The sequence below is a fragment of the Agelaius tricolor genome, unplaced genomic scaffold (genome assembly GCF_023055355.1).
Source record: "Agelaius tricolor isolate 1412-34295 unplaced genomic scaffold, bAgeTri1.0.p SCAF_12, whole genome shotgun sequence".
Lineage (NCBI taxonomy): Eukaryota > Metazoa > Chordata > Aves > Passeriformes > Icteridae > Agelaius > Agelaius tricolor.
The window spans coordinates 25,909,912-25,929,385 of NW_027269272.1; the positions used below are offsets into that span (position 1 = coordinate 25,909,912).

Consider the following 19,474-nt stretch of genomic DNA (forward strand, 5'->3'; position numbering starts at 1 on the left):
GCCTCCCAGCTGCAGACACAGGAGATCCTTGGAACAAAATTCTATTATTTTGCTTTTCACAACTGACGCAGTTGTCATTGCTGCTCCCGTGGTTGTCATTGTTCTGGCCCTGGCCACCGAGGTGCCACAGCCCCGAGGGGTGGCAGGGACAGGTGAGGTGCCACAGCCCCGAGGGGTGGCAGGGACAGGTGAGGTGCCACAGCCCCAAAGGGTGGCAGGGACAGAGAGGTGCCACAGCCCCAAAGGGTGACAGGGACAGGTGAGGTGCCACAGCCCCAAAGGGTGACAGGGACAGTGAGGTGCCACAGCCCCAAAGGGTGGCAGGGACAGTGAGGTGCCACAGCCGCAGCTTCCCGAGCCACTTTGGCAGCAGCTCCTTCCTTCTCGCGGCTCTGCTCGGCACCCGAGCTCTGAATCCTCCCTGCAGTGACAGCCCCGGGCTCCGCGCCCTCTCCCTGCCCTGAGCCCGCAGAGCCCCGGGACAGACCCGGGAGCCACCGCAGCCGAAGCTGGAGAGGAAAATCGAGCTGGGTTCTTTTTGCCTGCTCTGAACACCGGCACCGCTTGACACGCTGTGTGCCCTTGGCAGCTAAACGTGGGGATAAATGAAATGCTGGTGCCATCCTGAGCATGGCACAAAGGGAGTGCAGGGGACTGGGTGCTCGGCCAGCAGGAATGGGGTGTCCAGGTGTGCTGAGCTGGGAAATGGGGCCAATAACCTGTCTGGGAAAGGCCAGTTCGTGCTGGGGGTCACAGGAGACACCCGCAATCCCCCTGGAAAACAGCTGCCCCGAGATGTTTCCTTCAATCAATTAAAGTTGTGGCGTTGTCATCAAAAATCTTGATTATCAGTGATTTGTGGGAAACTGACGGAGGAACTGCAACGGAGGAACTGCGACACACGGCAGCAGAGCTCCCTCTAATGTCAGCCGCTGCCCGGCTGCACCCCACTCCCTGCTGCTCCATTCCCAGCTCCCTTTATTCCCTGCTCCCCCTTTCCCTGCACCTCCAGGTTTCTGCTCCCCACTCCTCGCCCCCCCAGCTCCCCTGGCTCCCTTCACCCTGAATTCCCTGCACCCCCAGCTCCCTGTTCCGCAGTTCCCCGAGGCTCCAGTTCCCCATGCCCCCTCATTCCCTGTGTCCCGTTCCCTGCAGGGAGGGCCTGGGGGTCCCAGTGTGTCCCTGAATCTCAGGGACAGGAGGGTAACGACAATGGGGGCTGATCCAGAGATCCTGGTACTTTGCATTTACCCCCAGGATCTAACAGGAATATCCTCAACAGGTGGCATTTTAATACACATCCTGTGGATGGAACATGCTGGTGCGGAGAAGCCCCAGTACCAAATAAAATAAATTGTGGGCAGTCCCACAAGTGCTCAGACATGTTAGAGCCTACATAACACAGTGGAGCCACTTTAAACCTGGTAGAGGAAAAGATAATTAAGAAAGAGAACTTTTATTAGGGCAATTTCACTTTATTTTTTCCATACAGCAAGGTCAACTATAGCAGTAATAATAAAATAAGCATAAACCCAAATTGCAGCCCAGGACAGAGTACGTAACTGGAGCAACTACAAGCAAAGTAAGTCTGTGGTTATTAAGAGCAAACCCAAGCACGCCCGTCCTTCCAGCAGATGGCCGGGGGCTGCAGAGCGCAGCTCGTTAATTCATTAATTACTGATTGTGTCAGCTCCCAGCCCCACGCCTGCTCCCAGCCTTGGCACGCACAGGGTGAGAGGGCTCCTGCAAGGCTTCCGTGCAAAGGGAAGATCGCCCAGGTGGTTCCTCACCTGCTGAAAGAACAGGACCACTACGAGAGAAAACAATCCCCTACCCTACAGCTACGGGTGCTGTTCCGTTTGCCTGTCCATGGTTGAACTCTGTGAATGTCAGTACTTGTTTTGAAGAATCTTTTTTTTGTGAACAAGAAACCACTGAAATTGTCAGAAACTGGTTTGAATAGCATATATCTTTAATATATTTTGATACTTTAAACATGCAGTAGATTTTGAATAATGTACGGAATATCTGAGCCATGATTCCCTGGATGGGCTGAAGTACCTGCTTTTTTTTTTTTCTTTTTTTTCCTTTTTTTTTTTTCCTTTTTTTTGTTTCTTAATGATTTTCAGGCAGATTTGACCCAGTGGAGCTTCTGTCAGTCATGAGATCTCGGAAGGATGGCAGATCTTTCCAGCTGAAAAAATCCTGGCAAACTACAAGCTGTCCACATAAAGCAAAGCAACTTTTTGGAAGGGGGATGGAGTGCTAACTCTGTGCCACTTTTGCAAGCAATTTTGTTCAGCCTGTCATTTTATTTAGCCTTAACAAAACTCCTTGTAATTATAGACATTTTTATTCAAAATAAGATCTTACTATTATACAGGTTTCTCTCTTTTTTGACTATATACAGAAGTGCAAAAAGTCAACCTTCGCTCTCGACGTCCCAACTGCAGCATAATCAACCCTCAAGAGTTTGCACACACACACTAGAATTCTTGTTACGTAAACTTTGAGTATTTGGATTATCAACAAAAAGTCCCTTGATCTATTGATTATGCAGCTTATTTATAACAAGGCCTGATATTCAGGGATTTCAAAAAATATTTAAACAATATTTTAACATTTGAAATGGATACAGTAGAAAATAAATTTTTTCTAATATCTAGGAACTAGATTTTTTTTTCTCATAATAACTAATTACAAACAAAATAAATCATCAAAATATTACTCAATTGTCTGCCAGGATTGTTGCCATAGCAACAACTTAACTTCTTACTTAGCAATGATTATATAATTATAAGATATCCATATAAAAGATCTTTGTTCTTTGAATGAAAACTAGACAAGAACTAACAATGACTGACATTCTTACATTGTCGTATTAGATCAGTAAAATAGAAATCATTTAGTTAACAATAATACGAATACTCATAAGACACTACATATAGATTCCAAACTGAGTATGTTATGAAGAAAACTACTTTTTTTTTTTTTGTATTTTGAAAAAGTCATCAGTAAACTCTAATAAAACAAAATTCTATGAACTGAAATGGTATCAACTGGTAATAGAAAATGAAAACGAGCTAATAAATGTAAGAAATAAAAACTACACTTTTAACAAGAAAAAAATAAGTAAATTCTCTATGGTAAGTCACTACAATAACATGTGAAGTCACCTATACTTTCTTAACACGATTGAAATTACATTGGTATGGGTTTTAACCCGTAATGTAATAATCTAAGGCTTTAATAGATGTACAGTACAATCAGGAAAATCAACACATCATTCTTATCTATAAAGCATCTCTCTCAAGCATAAAAACTCGCGGTAAACTCGGAGTATGGCGAGTTCTAGAACCAAACCCGCGCCTCTCCCTCCCTGCCCACCCGGGGCCTGGCCCCAGGCAGCCCCTGGCTGAACAGAGCAAAAATATCCTTTACTGGCTGCAACATCCAAACCACAAAAAGGAATTCCTTTGGATGAATCCATTCTTAGAACTTGAATGCACATCTATTTGTTTGTTTTTATTTTGTAAAGGCTTTCTAAGGCTATAAGCAGTTAATCTGAACAAAAAAAAATCACATATAAAACTCACCCGAGTATTAACCCACCCAATTTCTACACTAATTAACGTCTCATTTGTCCTATTTTGGTTTGTCATGCATCTGCTGTCAGTGCTTCTGCGTCTTTGTTTAGAGTCGCCGCGGACGCGGGACTTGATGAATTAAAGTGAAACCCATCTCTGCAAAACATTTATAGTCCTTGTGACTCGAGACAGAGGCTATAAATAGAGCAAAAGAAGTTCCTCAAACATTTGTTACTGTGTCTCAGAAATGGCTTTTCCCTTTGCAGATCACCTTATACAGTAACTATGCATAAATATGACATACAACGCCTTGGGAGAGTTTATAGATAATATTGTCCATAAGGGTTACGCACAGCTGGAGCATCTCTCTGGTGCTGCCCACTGGCTGTGAGGAGCAATTGGCCATTTCTGAGACAGCTTTGGTTTGAAACAGAATGGTGCCCTTTGACTGATCAGTACTCATCAAGTCAGTGAAAACGTGGTTCTGAAAATAACACTGCGGAAATAATACTCTGATGGATGTACAGTCTATGGCACTTCATGAGAATCCTTAACAACGTGGTACTTAAAGCCATTGATGTGCTTTAAAATATACACAGTTGTGGTTTTGCTTGGCACATTCATCTCTGTCAGATTCCTCTCTTCTCATTTCTTACAATCTATTACATTAAAAATATTACTCTTAAACAAAAAATTACTGTGCATGCACGCTCTCATCTATAATGGCAATTTTAAATACAAGGTGCACCTTTGTTATTTGTAAACCTTGAAAGAAATAAACTTACTTTAAAAAATTATATCTTGGTCTACAGACGTACCAATACATAATAGATGTCTGCTTAGAGCATCGTCGGCCTTTCCGGGCGGCGTCGGTGGGGAGCAGCCCCAGCAGCGCCCGGGCAGCGCGCGGGAAAGGCGGACGATGCTGGGGCCTGGACAAGAAATCACCTCAGCACAAATACCAATTCAATGTACAAAGTAGATAGGCAACAGTGTGCAGTGGAGTCCCACGGTCTCGCTTCGTCTCGTTAACATGCAATGTGTGATGTCACTGCTGAGGGGTTCCCAGTGCTGCTGGACAGTATTTACATACACTATGGCTAATGAGCTCGGCCTCTTCCCACCCAAATCCGGCCTCTTCGCCGCCGATACCATCTGGGAAGGGAAGAGCACAAAGTGTTCTCGGCACAGCCAGGACTCAGTCACGCACCCCAGCCCCAGCTCCACACACGGGGCTGTGTCCTTGCAGGGAGCAGAAGCGTCCCATCCCACTCGAGGCATTGCACCCGCCCCAGCCCGTGCCAGTCACCCTCCCTGCAGCACTCCAGCACCTGAACAATGTTTATGCTCAGCTGAAAGGAGCAGCCGTGATTACAAACCCACTGTGGCCAAAGGGTCAGTCCTCACCCTCAGAAATAATTCCATTATGGCCAAGGAATTGAATAAAAACACGGCAGAAATGGAGGAGAGAGGAAGGTAACACAAAACAGGAGCCATCCTGGGACAGGATGGCTGCAGGGGGGAATCTCACAACAGGAGAATTAAGTGTTTCCAAACCCAGGAAATGCTGGGGTTCCAAATTTTGAGATTTAAAAGCCATTCTTTCTGAAGAGAACCTGATGGAATCATCTTCCCCCCAAGTCTGCCCGCAGCTCAGGTCACCACAGACAGAGCATAAACCCCTTTGAACCCTGATTCTGCTGGGTGGGTATGTACAAGCTAACACACGATGTGGCCACTGGTACCCATGGGATCTCCCCTCAGAGAGGAATGGCCCCTCAGGGGGGTCAGAGCCTCCACCCCCAAAGCTTACTGGTTTTATTAGAAAGAAGTTAAAAACATTCTGTCCCTTACAGCAACAAATTGCACACATAAGAGTAAGAAAAAATACAGCAACAACACATTGGGAACTTACTGTTTGACGAGCAAATGTCTACATCTGTGTAACATACTTGTGGCTAGTCAGATGTTCGGCAGATATTATGGGTATCTACAGGTAAGAAATGTAAACAGTGAGTGACAGGTGCAATGAGCCCACCCAGAGGCACAGCATTTGCTACAGAACATCAGTTTGGGAAAGGGAGGATCAGCTGTGAGTCGGTGGATTTTATATCGTAACTATAAGTTAAAGTCAACTGAAGTGCTACAATAGCAACTTATAACTGGAAAACACTGGGTTAAGTACTACTGGACAAATATAAATAAGTATTACTGGTTGTTCAGGAAATAGGAGAAGTTAACATCTACAAGTCATGCAGTGCAGTAATTGAAAATAGCCCTTTTTGTTGGCCTACACAAAATCCTGTGCTCTCAGTGTCTCAGATGATGAATTCTAGAGTGGCCTCGTTTCAGTGTGATTTTGTGAAGTGTTCAGTGCTGTCAGTGTCCTGGGGTTTGAACGCCAAGCCTACGATGCCCTGAGTCTGATGTTCATGGCTGGTGAAGATGCCTGGCTGAGAAGGGCTCTGCCCTTCCTGCAGCAGCCGCGGCACCGCGCGGAGCCGCCGGCAAGCGAAGCCTCCCCAGGCAGGGAAACAACCCCAAAGGGCTCAGCTGCACGAACGGGACCGAGCACGTGGCTCCCCTCACGGGCCCATCTGCTCAGTGTGCTGTTAGCAAGCCAGGATTACACGGAGCCCAGTGCCAGCAGTGCCACTGACAGGTGACACCGCGCCCTGGCCGTGGCTCACGGCGGCACCCAGGGGAGCAGCCGTGCCCAGGCACAGGGAGCTGTGCTGGGGCCTGGGACACAACGTGGATTTGCACAATCCCAAACGGCTGTGGTACTTGGAAAGACACTTCTTCCCGAGGGGCACCAAGGCTGGCCTGTGGATCTGCCCAGTAAAGAGAACAGGGATTTCTTCTCAGCTAACTCATTGGCAGGTCCTGCTGCTGTTTTTCCACCCGTGTGCCCTCTCCTCCCCTGGCAGCTCACACATCACAGCATTGCCAACTCCACAGAAATGGGCTTGGAGCAGAATGAAGCTTCTCATACCATGTTTTCCTGCTGCTGCAGGACAGGCTGCGGCACCCGACTGGAGCAGCATCAGGGGCAGTGCTGTCGAACAGACCAAGGACCTTCCACACCAGCCCGGGCAGATGAAGGGCCACATCTTTATAAGCCTTTGGCATGCAGGCACACGGCATTGGGTGGCATTAAATACCTTCAGCATTGCTCACAGGGTATATACATATATGGGCATATATGTATATATGGAGGTTTGGCTGCAGAACTGCACTAAGGGGGTTATGAGGCTCTGGGGAGGAAAGGCATGAAATGACCAGATTCTCCAGCAGAAGGTTTTCCCTGTGGTCTCCCTGGGAAGTGCATGGTTACTAACAGAGAGAGGATTTTAAAATAATGACTTTTTCTGTGGCTTGTCTTGTTCTCACAACCCTCAGGACATGCACAGGATACAGAGACACACTGCAAGTAACTGTCTGGTGCAATAACTACAATATTAAGAGACTTTGGGCATACAGGAGGTTGCTTGCTGAGGTGACACATATGCAGAGGTAGCCCCACCTATGAACTAGCTTTTCAAAACACAAATTCTTAGGCCAAGTTTAAAGCCCTGAGTGAGCTGTTCATTCAGCAAACATTTCTCAAGAGAAGAACGTGCTAGCTGCTGAGCAGACTAACCTGGGCTGGTTTTGGCATTCTACAATATCCAGGTCCCTCTGGAGGCTCGGCATGTGCATGCCTAGGTGTCACTGCAATGATGCCATTTGGGAATTGTATTTTTGAGAGATGAGGAAGCAGACAGGTTAACGAGGGCTGTACAGCTGGGGCAGCACAAAATGGTAGTGCTCAACAGATAAAGGTGCAAAGGCTCAAAGCCAAAGGCCCTGGGGCTCACTCTGCAGCTCTGGCTGTCCTGAGGAGCCACCTGTCCTGAGCCAGGAGCTGAGTGCATCAGGTAAGCCTGCCTTAACACTGACATTTACCTGCATGGGAGCACACCTGTACAATGCTGGGGAGAACCTGGAGCTCCCTTTTCTAAGGGCACACATGTCATCCCACTGAGCTGGAACCAAGACCTGTATGTCAGACCAGCACTGACAGCTTCCTGGCACGGACAACTAACTGCCCAGCAAATCTCAAAAAATAATTAGCTCTTAGAAGAGGAACAGGAGGCTCTTTAAAACGTTTTTATTGTTTCAGCCAGGTGTTGTACAGAAATCTGCTTTTCTGACAGCGTCCTGTGCTCAGGTGCAGCTCCAGCCGCTCCTCTGGCCCAGGGACTCATCTTTAGAGCACTGGTTCTGGCTTTCCTGGCAGGACTTCTAATCACTTACGTGGTAAAGCTTTACTCTCATGTTCCTGAAATACATCCAAACACGGCAATGACTGGGGTGCCTACTGAGAAATAGACTCAGACTCTAATGGGCATTTTCTTATTGAGCTCTGGTCAAAGCAATGGGCCATTCCAAGGAGAATCACAAGGCTTCAAGGAAGCCTTTTTGTGTGTGGCCCATGCTCACAGGGTTTTGTTTTACGCTTGGAAGAGGAGAGTCAGAACATGTTTGGACTGCTAAACTCAGACTGTGAGAACCTGCAACCCCTCTGCACAAAGACTCCCCTGGCTTTCCCTGAGTTCTGCACTGAAAGGAGCTGTTGGCTCCACAGAAATGGAAATAAATCATGGGTTTGTGTATTATCCCTTGCTCTTTGCATCCCTGAGAACAGAAATAAGCAGCGTGGCCTATAAATGTCAAGACTGAGTCAGAAACTCTATTGTCAATTATTTTTAGCATCAGAAATGGAACTGCAGCACCTTTGGAGCACAGCTAAGGGCTGATTAAGCTGTGCTGCAGCTCTCTGAGAGAATGTGTAGGCCAACAAGAGGTCAGATCCAAACCCCCATGCTCATTAAAGCACCGATTTCGAGTTGTCTGTAAGGAACAAAGCTGTAAATTAGCAAACCTGGTTGGCTGTGGCTGTTGCAGCGAAGGGAACACTTGTGGCAGATGTTGTTGCTGCAGACACAGTGGCTGGCGTAGCACCGTGCACCATGGGAACTTTCAGAAGGAAAATCAAATAAGCAAACGTACAGAAGAGTGTAGCAGTATGGGACCAGAGCGACACGTGGGAGGGTCATTGAGCATGGTTTACCACAGCAGAAAGCCCGAGACACCATTGCCAGCGCGTGACATGCAACCACAGTGCAAAGCAGGACAGCATTCCAGGAGGGAGGGGAGGGAGATGGAAGAGAAAAAAAAGGGGAAAATGCTTGTTACCATCAAATCAAGAAAATCGACACAAACAAGCTTAACCATTTCAATATGAAAAACAACAGGACAGCTTTTTCAATGCCCTGACATTTACAAATTTTTGTCCTTTAGAAATTCAACCCAAATATTAACTGCTAACAGAAATTAATCTTGTAGAAGGACAGAATACAGCTACGTGGTTATGGTAAGATACAGTCTTTAGTTAACACAAGATAGGTTCTAAACACTGGAACTCATAGTCCAGTCAAAATCCACCAAGGAACAATGTGCAATTAAAAATTGCTGTACAAATTAACATCTACGTGTCCATGTCAATTAAATAAAACAATCACATTTAATTGACAGGTGTTAGTGCAGGAGGCTCGGGGAGATGGACTAGCACGAGGGCTGTACATTAAATCTAGCAGTGGATTTTGAGGGTCTGTGAGCTGCACCATAGGTTTAAGATAATCAAGAAACAAAGCTGGCACCTACCAACACTTGTAGCGGGTGTCATGCACAATATTGAGCCTGCTCATCATGCATTGCAACAGGAAGGTGGATTTGGAAAGGGAAAAGAATTAAAACAACCCATCACACGTGTAATTAGAAATTTCATTGAACAAAGAAGAAAAATTGTTATTACGGGCACAGTGGCATGTAACTGTCAGCACAATCAAACCACACAATAGCACAGTGATCCGTTAGAACGAGGCCTCAGGGACAGGTGGAGCTGTGCTGGGGCCCTGCTGGGCCCTGCACGGCCAGGAAAGCCTTCCTCAGCTCTAACTCACAGCTCCTGAAACCTTCCTGCCTTTTGACAAACGCCTTGTCATGGTCCTTTCCCTGCTCTCCTCAGATCACAAGAGATGCTCCAAACTCACCCTGCCTGATGCCTGCGGTCCCCAGTGCAGGGACCAGGGACCAGGCCCTGCTGTCCTTGTTGGAGCCATCCAGGCAGATGGACAGTGGGACAGAGAGCCTCTCCTCTCCTCTCCTCTCCTCTCCTCTCCTCTCCTCTCCTCTCCTCTCCTCTCCTCTCCTCTCCGAGCAGTGGCTGAATGGTCCCTGTGCCCTGAGCAGCTCCCAGTGACACCTCACAAGCCCTGCTCAGCCTTCTGTTCTACATTGTAGGATGTATTTTAAGCTGCTGGTGCCTGGGGTCACAGCCCCAACTCCCTTCAGGCCACACACCTGCAGAGTTCTGCCCTGCAACCAGAGCCAGAGCAGGAAGGTGTTTTTAGGATCATTCTGGCATCATTTTTAAGTATCACCAAGCTGGCAATTCTCTAAGTTACACAGCAAAATGCCTTCCACCAGACTGATCTCACAATCTTCTATTTCTGCTTCCAAGATTATAAACATATACTGATCTTCCAGAATATCCATTTTAATAAACTATTTACTTTTTAATTTAACAAATAACATTTATTAACACTGTTAATGATGAGTGACACAGCAGAAACAGAAAACACTCTGAACTCTGGTGATGAGATTGCAGTGGGAATGGAAACATATCCTAGCAGACTGGCAGAGGCAGCCAGGCAGGGCTGCCCCTGTGACATCCCGGGGCTGTACTGGGGACAGGAAACGGCCGCAGCCGTGCCCAGCGCTGGAGGGGATGCACGGCCTCAGGAGCATTTAACTGTGCAGGGAAGAATCAGGCCAGTTTAATTACTGCTGGGGCCAAGGTTATCCTCTGTCACTGCTGCATCTGTAAGGCAACGAAGGCAAGGGCATCATCCTGTTCCCTAATTACTCCTGTGTCAAGGAAGAGACTGAGCACATTGGCAAAGAAAGGGTAAAGGAAGGGCGCCTCTCCTGACCTCCCCAGCACAAATCACGGCTGAAGCCAAGGGAATCACCTGCAAGATTAAAAAATTGAGTAGAATTTGGCTAAAAAGTACAAACAGTAAGCAGAACTGCTTTCTTGGTCCCTCTTGTGGGCATTAATGGGGTTTCAGAGCAGAAGCTCTGAGCTGTGGCTCTGCAGAGGCGCCCCATGCACACGGCTGTGCACCCTGCAATGATCCCCCTGCACAAGTGTATGTTACACCTGCTACACATTGCTGGCTGTTACAACCACTCTGAAACATCCCTGTAACACTGTTCAGTGAAAAGCTCCAAATTTCAGTCTGAATGATCATCATTAACACTATGACCAGTGAACACAGTTTTGAAAGGGAATTAAAGCAAATGAACATGAGGCAGAAAGTGGAATGCTTGCTGGGGTGGCATAATTCCCAAATACAGATATTATGCTTTATGACCCTCTTACCAGTAATAAAAATAATTTTTGCTATGATCCTAATATTCAGCTTGACTTCAGAAGCTTTGACTTACTAATGAGAACACATGAATAATGAATGTTCACTTTCAATGTTCCCTGGCTGTTCGGCACAAGGCAGATTTTTAATTTGAGGATGTTCCGACCTAAATGACCACAACTTCATAACCAGATTATTTCTGCAACACAATAAAGCTATTTCTATAAATATTCTAGGTTTACTGTTGTTTTAATTATTTTTTTCTCTTTTCTCCCTTGTATTATCCCCTCAGTCTATTTTTCTTGCCCAATCTACTAATGCCTAATTAAAAACAACACTCCAGACAGCACAAGCACTCCTGTGGAGGTGAGCAGTGGTGTGTGACCTTTCCCTCCCCAATATTTTGGGGGAGAGCAGTGGTTTTGCACAGGCCCAGCAGCCCCAGGGAGAAAAGTCCCTTTAGGAAAGCCTCTGGGCACTGAGTCCCAGGCAGAAGCAAGGGAGTTTCTGGTGCTGAAGCTGCAGCAATTGAACAAACACCCAATGGGTTAACACAACGCAGAGGGAGCTGCAGCCTTTCCTCACAGGCTCTGGGGTTCAGCTGCCACCCTGCCCCTTGCAGCTGCACCACCCAGCTCCTGGGAGCATCCTGCCTACCTGACCCCTTGCTCTGGACGCCAGTCTGGTCACCTGGGGGCACACCTGGGGCAGAGCAGCTGCACTCACACTCCTGAGGAGAAGGGAGCTGAGGCACAGCATGGTCCCAGGCACTGGGCAGGATGTCACTCAGCTGCCCCAGGAGCACTGCAGGACATGGAGCAGCTGAAGGTCTGAGGACCTGGAGCTCTGCACATTCACAGAGGGAGGGTCACCCACGTTTGCCAAGGTGTCCCCAGCTGGCAGCCAGGACCCAGGGACCAAACCCAGGCATGCAGAGCCTCCTGAACTCGGCACACTAACTGCCCTTATCTCAACAGCACAAATGGTCCTGGCTCTTTCTTGCCACACCCCTGAACTCCCCTCTCAGCCTGGGGACAGATTCCAGAGCCATGGTTTCGGGGACCCCTCAAGAGGGGAGCTGTGCACAGAGGGAGCTTTAGTTGAGAGAGGTGATGTGCATGTCTGAAGAACATTTAATCACTTAAGGCGTGCTGGAGTGCAGTGTCCACTCCCAGGCATGGATGCTCCCTGGATGTGATCACATCCCTGGCACACAGGCAGCCAGAACAATGCCTTACAATTCAGAAGAGGTATCTGAGGTTTCCTGCAGTATCAGTGGGAAAACATGAGGAGTGAAGTGCCCTGCAGAGGGGAGGGTCCTGCCCAGGGCACACCCACCCTGTGTAGGTTCTGCAGGTGTCCCCCCCTCCGGCCCTCCTGCACACTCTGCCTGGAGCAACTAGGAACACTCACACCTTGGGTGTGTGAACCTGAAAAATGTTACTTTAATTCAGATGCCATTAGCATCTGAGCTGCCCTGGCCCTGCTCCGTGGCCATGGAGCTGGGGGCACCCACGCTCTGTGCTCTCCGTGGCTTTGCAGGGACAGATGGAGAAACTCTGTGTCCATGTGACTGAGCCCAAACAGGAACTGATCCCAGCTCATTTGAAGCGGAAAACTAAAAAGGGCAAGGTGCCAAAGTCATTTTTCAAACTTTTTGGAAAGTACTGGGCTACTGGAAAGCTCAAATTGCAGCTATCTGAAAAATATAAAGAGAGAATTCATAATAGCTCAGGCTAAAAACTCCCTTACTTTTATTGTGTAACATATACTAAACTCCAGTGGTCAGGAAAGGTCTAATGAAGCTCAAGAACCACTGCCAAGCTCCTGGAGGTTTCAGTGTGGATCTGCTGGAGGAAGAGCTGAGGTAAGGTGTGTCAAGAGCCAGTGGGAAAGACCCCAGTCTATGCTGAGGTGCAAATGGGGTCTGGCACGCACAAACCACAACCCCAGCTCCTGAGTTCCAGGGGGAAGCACAAAGGCAGCTCCAGCATTTCCAGGAACCATCCAGCCCCTTGCTGCTTTCATGGAAGCTGGAAAATTGCAGTTTACAGACCCCACTAGTCATGCTGTGCCAAAAGAGATCTGTAAATTGTTTAACATTCATAGGAAGGATTCTGAGTCTATGTGGATGGGGCTCTGAGCTCTGAGCAGCCGGGTCTATTGGAAGGTGTCTCCCCATGGCAGGGGTTTGCAATGAGGTGGTCTTTAAGGCCCTTCCCAACCCCAGCCATCCAGTGGTTCCATGAGTCTATGACTGCATATGCATTTTTATATGAATATGTGGGCTAGGGATCTGACCTGCAGCTTACCCAACCCATCTTGCTATTGATTCCAGCAAGCTTTGCAACATTTACCAATACGTTTCAGTGGCTGCAATGCATTTTTGCATTATTAAAATGCACTAGATCAAGAAACTGATTTTTGTGCCATTTAAAGTACACAAGTGATTGCATGCCAGATCATGATAGAATAGTAAAGGGCACTGTACTGATCTCCTGGGAACATACTTGCTGAAGATGCTCTGCATAAAATCCTTTAAATTTCTGGGTAGAGACTGATTAGCTGTATTTCTTCCCCTTCCCAGTCTGCATTAAGAAGGGCTGTCCTCACAGAGCCTATCCCATTTCTGAGTACAGCTCTATCAGCTCTGCACACTCCTGGAATGATGGTGCTGCTTTAGTGTGGGTTCAGGTGTAACAAACTACCTCAGCTGTGTAACCAAGGGCAGAAGCTCCCAGGACATACTGGAGATCATTTCTCATGCAGTGCCATCAGCAGAACCAAAGCACGTATTCCAGCTTTATGTCCCATCACTAGTCCTCCAAAAGTATTTCTGCTTAGTCCATAGTAGAGGCATCAACTCTTCACCAATTACACCAGGACTCTCGGCCGAGAACAAGCACTTGGCTTTACTCAGTCCAAGACCAGCCCTGAGACATCAGCGGTGGATGCCCAAGCTGTGACTGCTTGTGTAGGTTTGTGTTTCTCCACCTGTGAGACTGCCTGTGCTGCCTGGGATCACTGCACCCCATTAAAACCTCATTAAAAAACCCCTGCGTGTGTGTGACTCAGAGCCACCGCTGCCAAGGCCAAGGGGTCTTACAGGGAAACAAGCACAACAGCGGAGGGATATGGAAGGAAGAGCAGTTAATCCAGGGAAAGAGGAAGGAGAGAGGAGATTTCAAATTCTGATTTGGGTGAGAGAGCACGATGCTGATTTTGTGTTAGACTGGAGAAGTCCCACCCAGTTTCTGCGAGGAGCAGAGAGAAGGCAGCATGCCCACAGGCAGCCCCTCCTGTGCCCAGGGGCAGGGGCACTGCTGTGCCCTGCCTGGAGGAGCTGCCTGAGCCTGGCACGGCGGCCTCAGCGCACACCGCGTTTGCACCAGCGACCTACAGCTGCCTCCTAGAGTGCTGCTCCCAAAATCCCCCTGCCCCGCCCCTGGAAAGGCACCAGTGATGCACTTACCTGGTGGGAGAAAGGCTGTATGCTGCTGTAACTGCATGTTGGCAAGAGCTTGCTGGTATTGGAAGATACCAGTGTTAAAGACTGCGGTGGCACCATTGGTTTTTTCAAGCGCAGGCCTCTTTGGTAAGGGGGGAAGTACAGCTTGAGGAATTCCCTGAATGGTGGATGGGTATAAAAATAAAGTCCAGTAACAAAAAGAAAGAAAAAAGGGGAGAGGGTGGGTGGGGTGTGGAGGAGGATGGGAAAGAAGGAGGGAGGGAGGGAGGGAGGGAGGGAGGGAGGGAGGAGAAAAGGAGAGAGAAAAAGGAAAAAAGAAAAATCAGTAGAAGGCAAAATAACCAGGCAGCACCATGTTTCTCCATGAGCAAGCAAGCGGCATAGCAGACTGAACTACCAAATAAAAGGCGAGGGAACAGCTTTCCAGGGAGCACTGTTTGCCTACCACGACAGCGGCACAGGGACCGGCGGGACAGCCGCCGCGGGCACCGGCATCAGTGCCACGCCAGGGAAAGCTTCGGGTGGGCCAGGAGCGAGGCTCTCGGGGAAGCAGCACTGCTAGCTCCATGAGGATCACACATAGAAGCCATGTTAATAGTCACCGTCTGGAGTGGATGGCAGGGCCGTGGTGACACCCCAGTCCCCGGGCCCCAGCGCTGCCCGGGCATGCAGAGCGCGCCGCATGCCGGCCCCGGCCGCCTCCGCGCCACCAAGCCATGCCAACGCCCCTGCGCCGGCACCCGGGAGGGACAGGGACAGGGACAGGGGAGGGGACGGGAAGGGGCCGGCGGAACGCGGGGGCGGCAGGGAGGGCACCCAGCCTGGCCCGGCCGCCCGCACGCCCTTTGCCGGGGACGCGGGGAGGGAAACCGGGAGGTTCCATTGCTACACATTAACCCCAAACTCGACTCTACGATACAGCTACATGCCAAGCTAAAAGGTGAAAGGTCATAGTACCAGGTCAAAGGTTGCCTCGAGGGGTCGCTTCAGTGATTTGACAGCCGACTGAGTCTTAATTAGCAGGCAGCGAGCACATGATGGCAATGGCCAGTGGGGTCAAGCGCATTAACATAAACAGCAAGCAGAGGTGCGTCATGGGGGCAGCAGTGCATTTGGGGAGGTGAGAAAAAACAAATAAAAACAAATCACCGGATGCCGTGTACAACGGTAACAAGACTAGGCATGCACGGGCCGACGGGCAGGGCAGCGGGGCGGCAGGGGGTGCCCGCACAGCCGGGCTCACGGCCACGCACAGCCACCGCCTCGCCCCGCCGGCCCTGCCGCCCCCTCTGTGCTCCGCTTCCCACACCCACGGGCTCAGCACAGGCGGGACCCCCTGCCACCACAGCCCCCCGGTGCTGCCCTTGCCTCGCCAGCACACCAGCTCCTCACGGGGCCCAGGCCCGGCTGCTACAGCTACGGGCCTGCACTGCGCCCGGGACAGCCACCGCCAGCCCTAGGGGACACGGGACGGGGACAGCAGCAACACGGTCAATCCGCTCCAAACTACGCCTCTACAGACACGGACTTACAGAAACTAAACACGGATTTATCTGGCTGTGCAGCTGGACAGATCCACATCTGCCCACACACACAGATGTACAGCCAACCAGAGACACGAGGAGCCCACACGTACAGACACGCACACACGTATGCACGCACAGAGGTACACACGGCTACTCCGGACATCAGCAGGCAAAATTAGTCAAACACCTCAATGGTCTGGAACTACTTCACAGCAGATCTGGCACCACATGCTGAGAAAGCTCATTGCACCGGGTAGTGACCGGGGTCCCCAAGCACACGCACCCTCCTCAGCAAGGACAAACACACATCCACCATTGCCTCTCCTCAACGTACGTCTACGTCCACGAGCGCTCCCACACTCACCATGGCAGCTGCAGTCGCTGCTGCTTGGGCAGCTGCAGCTTGGTTAACCTGGTACTGGGCAGCCTTGATCTTGGCTTGCAGGTGTGCAGGAGGGTGAAAATATTTGCACTTTTCCCGGGAGCACCTCCCTTTGATGTAATCCATGCAGACGGTGACGGTGTTGTCGTTGGTGTCGATCATGGCGCTGTCGGCGGGGTGAGCGAACCGGCAGTCGTTCTCTCCCCTGTTGCAGTTCCCACGCTGGTACTCTCGACACACCTGTGACACCAGGAAAAGAAAGACACTTACTTTGGGTGATGGGTGTCGCAGGCACGGCTTGGAGCAGAGACAAGCTTTCTGAAAATCTGCCAGAGCACCATGAGGAAGGGGCCTGGCCCAGGTGGTGCACTGCCATGGGACGGGGGGCTCAGGAACCTGGCAGCAGAGACTGGCTTCCCCAGAGCCACTTCTGCTGTCAAGGAGCATGAAACCCCACCGTGACCAGAGCCAAGCACACAGCAGGTGTCACTCTGGCTCCCACTGAGCTGCCCAGGGGGCTGTTTCTGTCTCCTGAAATGTGCCGTGGCTGCTCTTGGGCACCACCCAAGCACCCCAAGGTGCTCGGCCATGCCCTGCTGTGACCTGGCTGTGCTCCATGTGCTCATTAGGGTGAGTGGATGGTGTGTGGGCACCCCCAGGGAGCCCCACCGGGTGGGCACTCTGTGTCCATGTGCCCCCAGGATCCAGGCACCTGCCAGGAGACAGCAAGCCGAGCCCATGGTGGTGGCACAGCCTCTGTGCTGCCCAGCCATCACCCTGGGGAGGTGGGGAACAGCAGCAGCACAGCCGGAGCAGCCACTGCCAGCAGCCAGCTGGAGCTGAGGGCTCAGACACTGCAGCTGCATGGGTGACAGCCCCTGCAGTGTCCCCAGGGGCTCCAGCCACCCCCAAGCCCACTCAGACACGGACTGTGCCACCAGTGTGACAAACACCAGCCCCCTCTGCACACGTGCCAACCCTGTGTCTGACACACTGACTGACAGACTGACATGGGCTCCTGTCACGGTCAGCTCTCCCCAAACTGCCAACAAAACACACTCTGCATCCCAGATTTCCAAAGGCCGCAGGAAACAAAGGGACAAAAGCAACCAGGTCTGCATAAAAATAAAACCCTTTAGCAGATGGAATTTCCTGTTCAAGGTGGGTGCCTGTGAGCTTGGATCATAAGTATTTCCTCAAGGACCTCAGCTCTGATCCCTGCAACAACCCAGATTTGGTGGTGGTTTGGTTTCCCTTCACACCAGTCCTCTGGCTGCTGTTTAACCCTCGTGCCACTGCCTGTGTCACCTGCAAATCCTCCATGGGTATGAACTGACCCCTGCAGGACCAGGACCAGGTCAAAACATTTGTCCTGTGTGAAAACATTTGTCCAGGGCCATTCCTGCAGGACCCTGCTCAGGAATGGGCTTTTTTTACGTGGTGACAGACTCCAGGTATGCATTGGCACCTGAGCCACCTGAATCAAGCCCAGCCCCCCCATGGCCCCTGCTCATCCTGTGCCCTCTTGCTTAGGGCCCACAGAACAGATTCTGCAGCACGCCAGAAACAGCTCAGGCAAATTCCTGGGCTGGAAAAGAACCACTGGCCTGCCAGGTAATCCTGCAGCCAGATCCCTTCCCTGGTCCCGTCCCCTGCAGTGACACATGCCAGCCAGCACAACAGTCCTGATCTGATCACCCACAGCTGACCAGTCCAAGAACTTCTAAGCTGCTTCTTTCTGGCAAAGCATGGCATGTAAGAACCAAGCAAGAACAGCAGCTTGGCTGTGGTCATTCCTGACTTGGGAACACTTCTAATAGAAAATGATGGCATTCCAACAGAAACAGCTGGTTTTGGTAAAGTGTTAGGCAATTCCTTTTTCTCTCTCTCTCTGTCCTTTTTGCTTCTTTTCTGTTCCCTGAAGAACCACACTTTGTTTGAGATATTTCCTGCAGGGGAGGAGTGTGAGGAAAGCTGTGGAAAAGCCTGAAGCCATGACATTTCCATCCTGAGATGCAGATTCCTTCCAGGAGTGGCTGAAAGCACTGGACACCCAACACCTGCACGCTGTCAGTGTCAAATCCAGATGAGAGCCATCCCACTGCTAGTATCAGTCACTGACCTCACTTCACCAGGACTCACATTAATTCAGGAGACACAGTGCTGCCCGACAGAGCTGTGGTGTCTGCCTGCATCCCTGAGAACCCCAGGTGTGCTTACTGAGAGCTTTCAGCCTGGGAACAGCCTGGGTCTGTGTGCCAGAACGTGTGCTGACTTAATTCCTGCCAGAGTATATCACTCTTGAAAACAAATATTTTAAATTCTAAGCAGAACCAATCATAGTCCAAGATTAGATGCTAACATCATTGTGGTTATTTTTCTCCAGGACAGTTCATTCCAAGGGAGAGTGAGTGAGTGGAGCCTTATAAAGCTCTGATCATGCCATAACAAATGGCATTGCCACAGCTGCAGCTCCCTGGAAGGGCAGGTAGACACTGCTGGCTCCTCTGGGAGGTAACAGCCAGGTCATGCAGAATCTCCAAAATCCATTCTGCCTTTCTGTAGCCTATAAAGTACATTCAAATATTTTGCTGCTCATAAAATTTACATGCTTGTTTAGTGTTTGGATACTAAATTTGGATACTCCAGATCAGATGACCACTGTACTGGAAAGCATTTGCAAATTATGTTCTCACCTACACGTTTCACTGCTTAAACTGAATTTGCAGAAGGGAAAAACAGTATTGTGACCCTGAGAGTGCTACTCTAGCATCTCCCTCTCATGCAGAGGAGTTTGGCTCAGCAGTGCACCACTTCTCTGAACAGCAGCATCAAGAGAATGCAGCCTCCAGAGGGACAAATCCTGCCTGCTGAGGTCCCAGATGACATCAGCTCCCTGTGCACAGCGGTCACAGCCCGTGGCCAGCACCAGGGCTGCCCTGGAGGGGCACATAAAGGGTGCTCCTGCTTCCCTGGCTGCTTGGGGACAATGGGTACATCCTGCTTATGACCAGGCTGCTTTTGAGGCC

The 19,474-nt window shown here is 49.9% G+C and overlaps 1 protein-coding gene across 16 annotated transcripts in view; it reads right to left on the reverse strand.

The window, feature by feature from the left end:
- Window positions 1-1,440: 1,440 nt before the first annotated feature.
- Window positions 1,441-19,474, reverse strand: part of MBNL1 (muscleblind like splicing regulator 1) — a 64,501-nt gene continuing 46,467 nt past the window's right edge. For 10 of the 16 annotated variants that reach the window (XM_071438269.1, XM_071438271.1, XM_071438270.1 and 7 more), the window contains 7 exons: window positions 16,428-16,685; window positions 15,495-15,548; window positions 14,541-14,694; window positions 9,297-9,332; window positions 8,515-8,609; window positions 5,503-5,577; window positions 1,441-4,742 (listed from right to left, as the gene is read on the reverse strand). In XM_071438269.1, the coding sequence (XP_071294370.1) occupies window positions 5,521-5,577; window positions 8,515-8,609; window positions 9,297-9,332; window positions 14,541-14,694; window positions 15,495-15,548; window positions 16,428-16,685 (654 nt within the window). In that variant the 3' untranslated portion in view covers window positions 1,441-4,742; window positions 5,503-5,520. Of the gene's footprint in view, window positions 4,743-5,502; window positions 5,578-6,582; window positions 7,912-8,514; window positions 8,610-9,296; window positions 9,333-14,540; window positions 14,695-15,494; window positions 15,549-16,427; window positions 16,686-19,474 lie in introns of those variants that run through there. The other 6 variants (XR_011680929.1, XM_071438265.1, XM_071438264.1 and 3 more) reach the window with 6 other exon arrangements.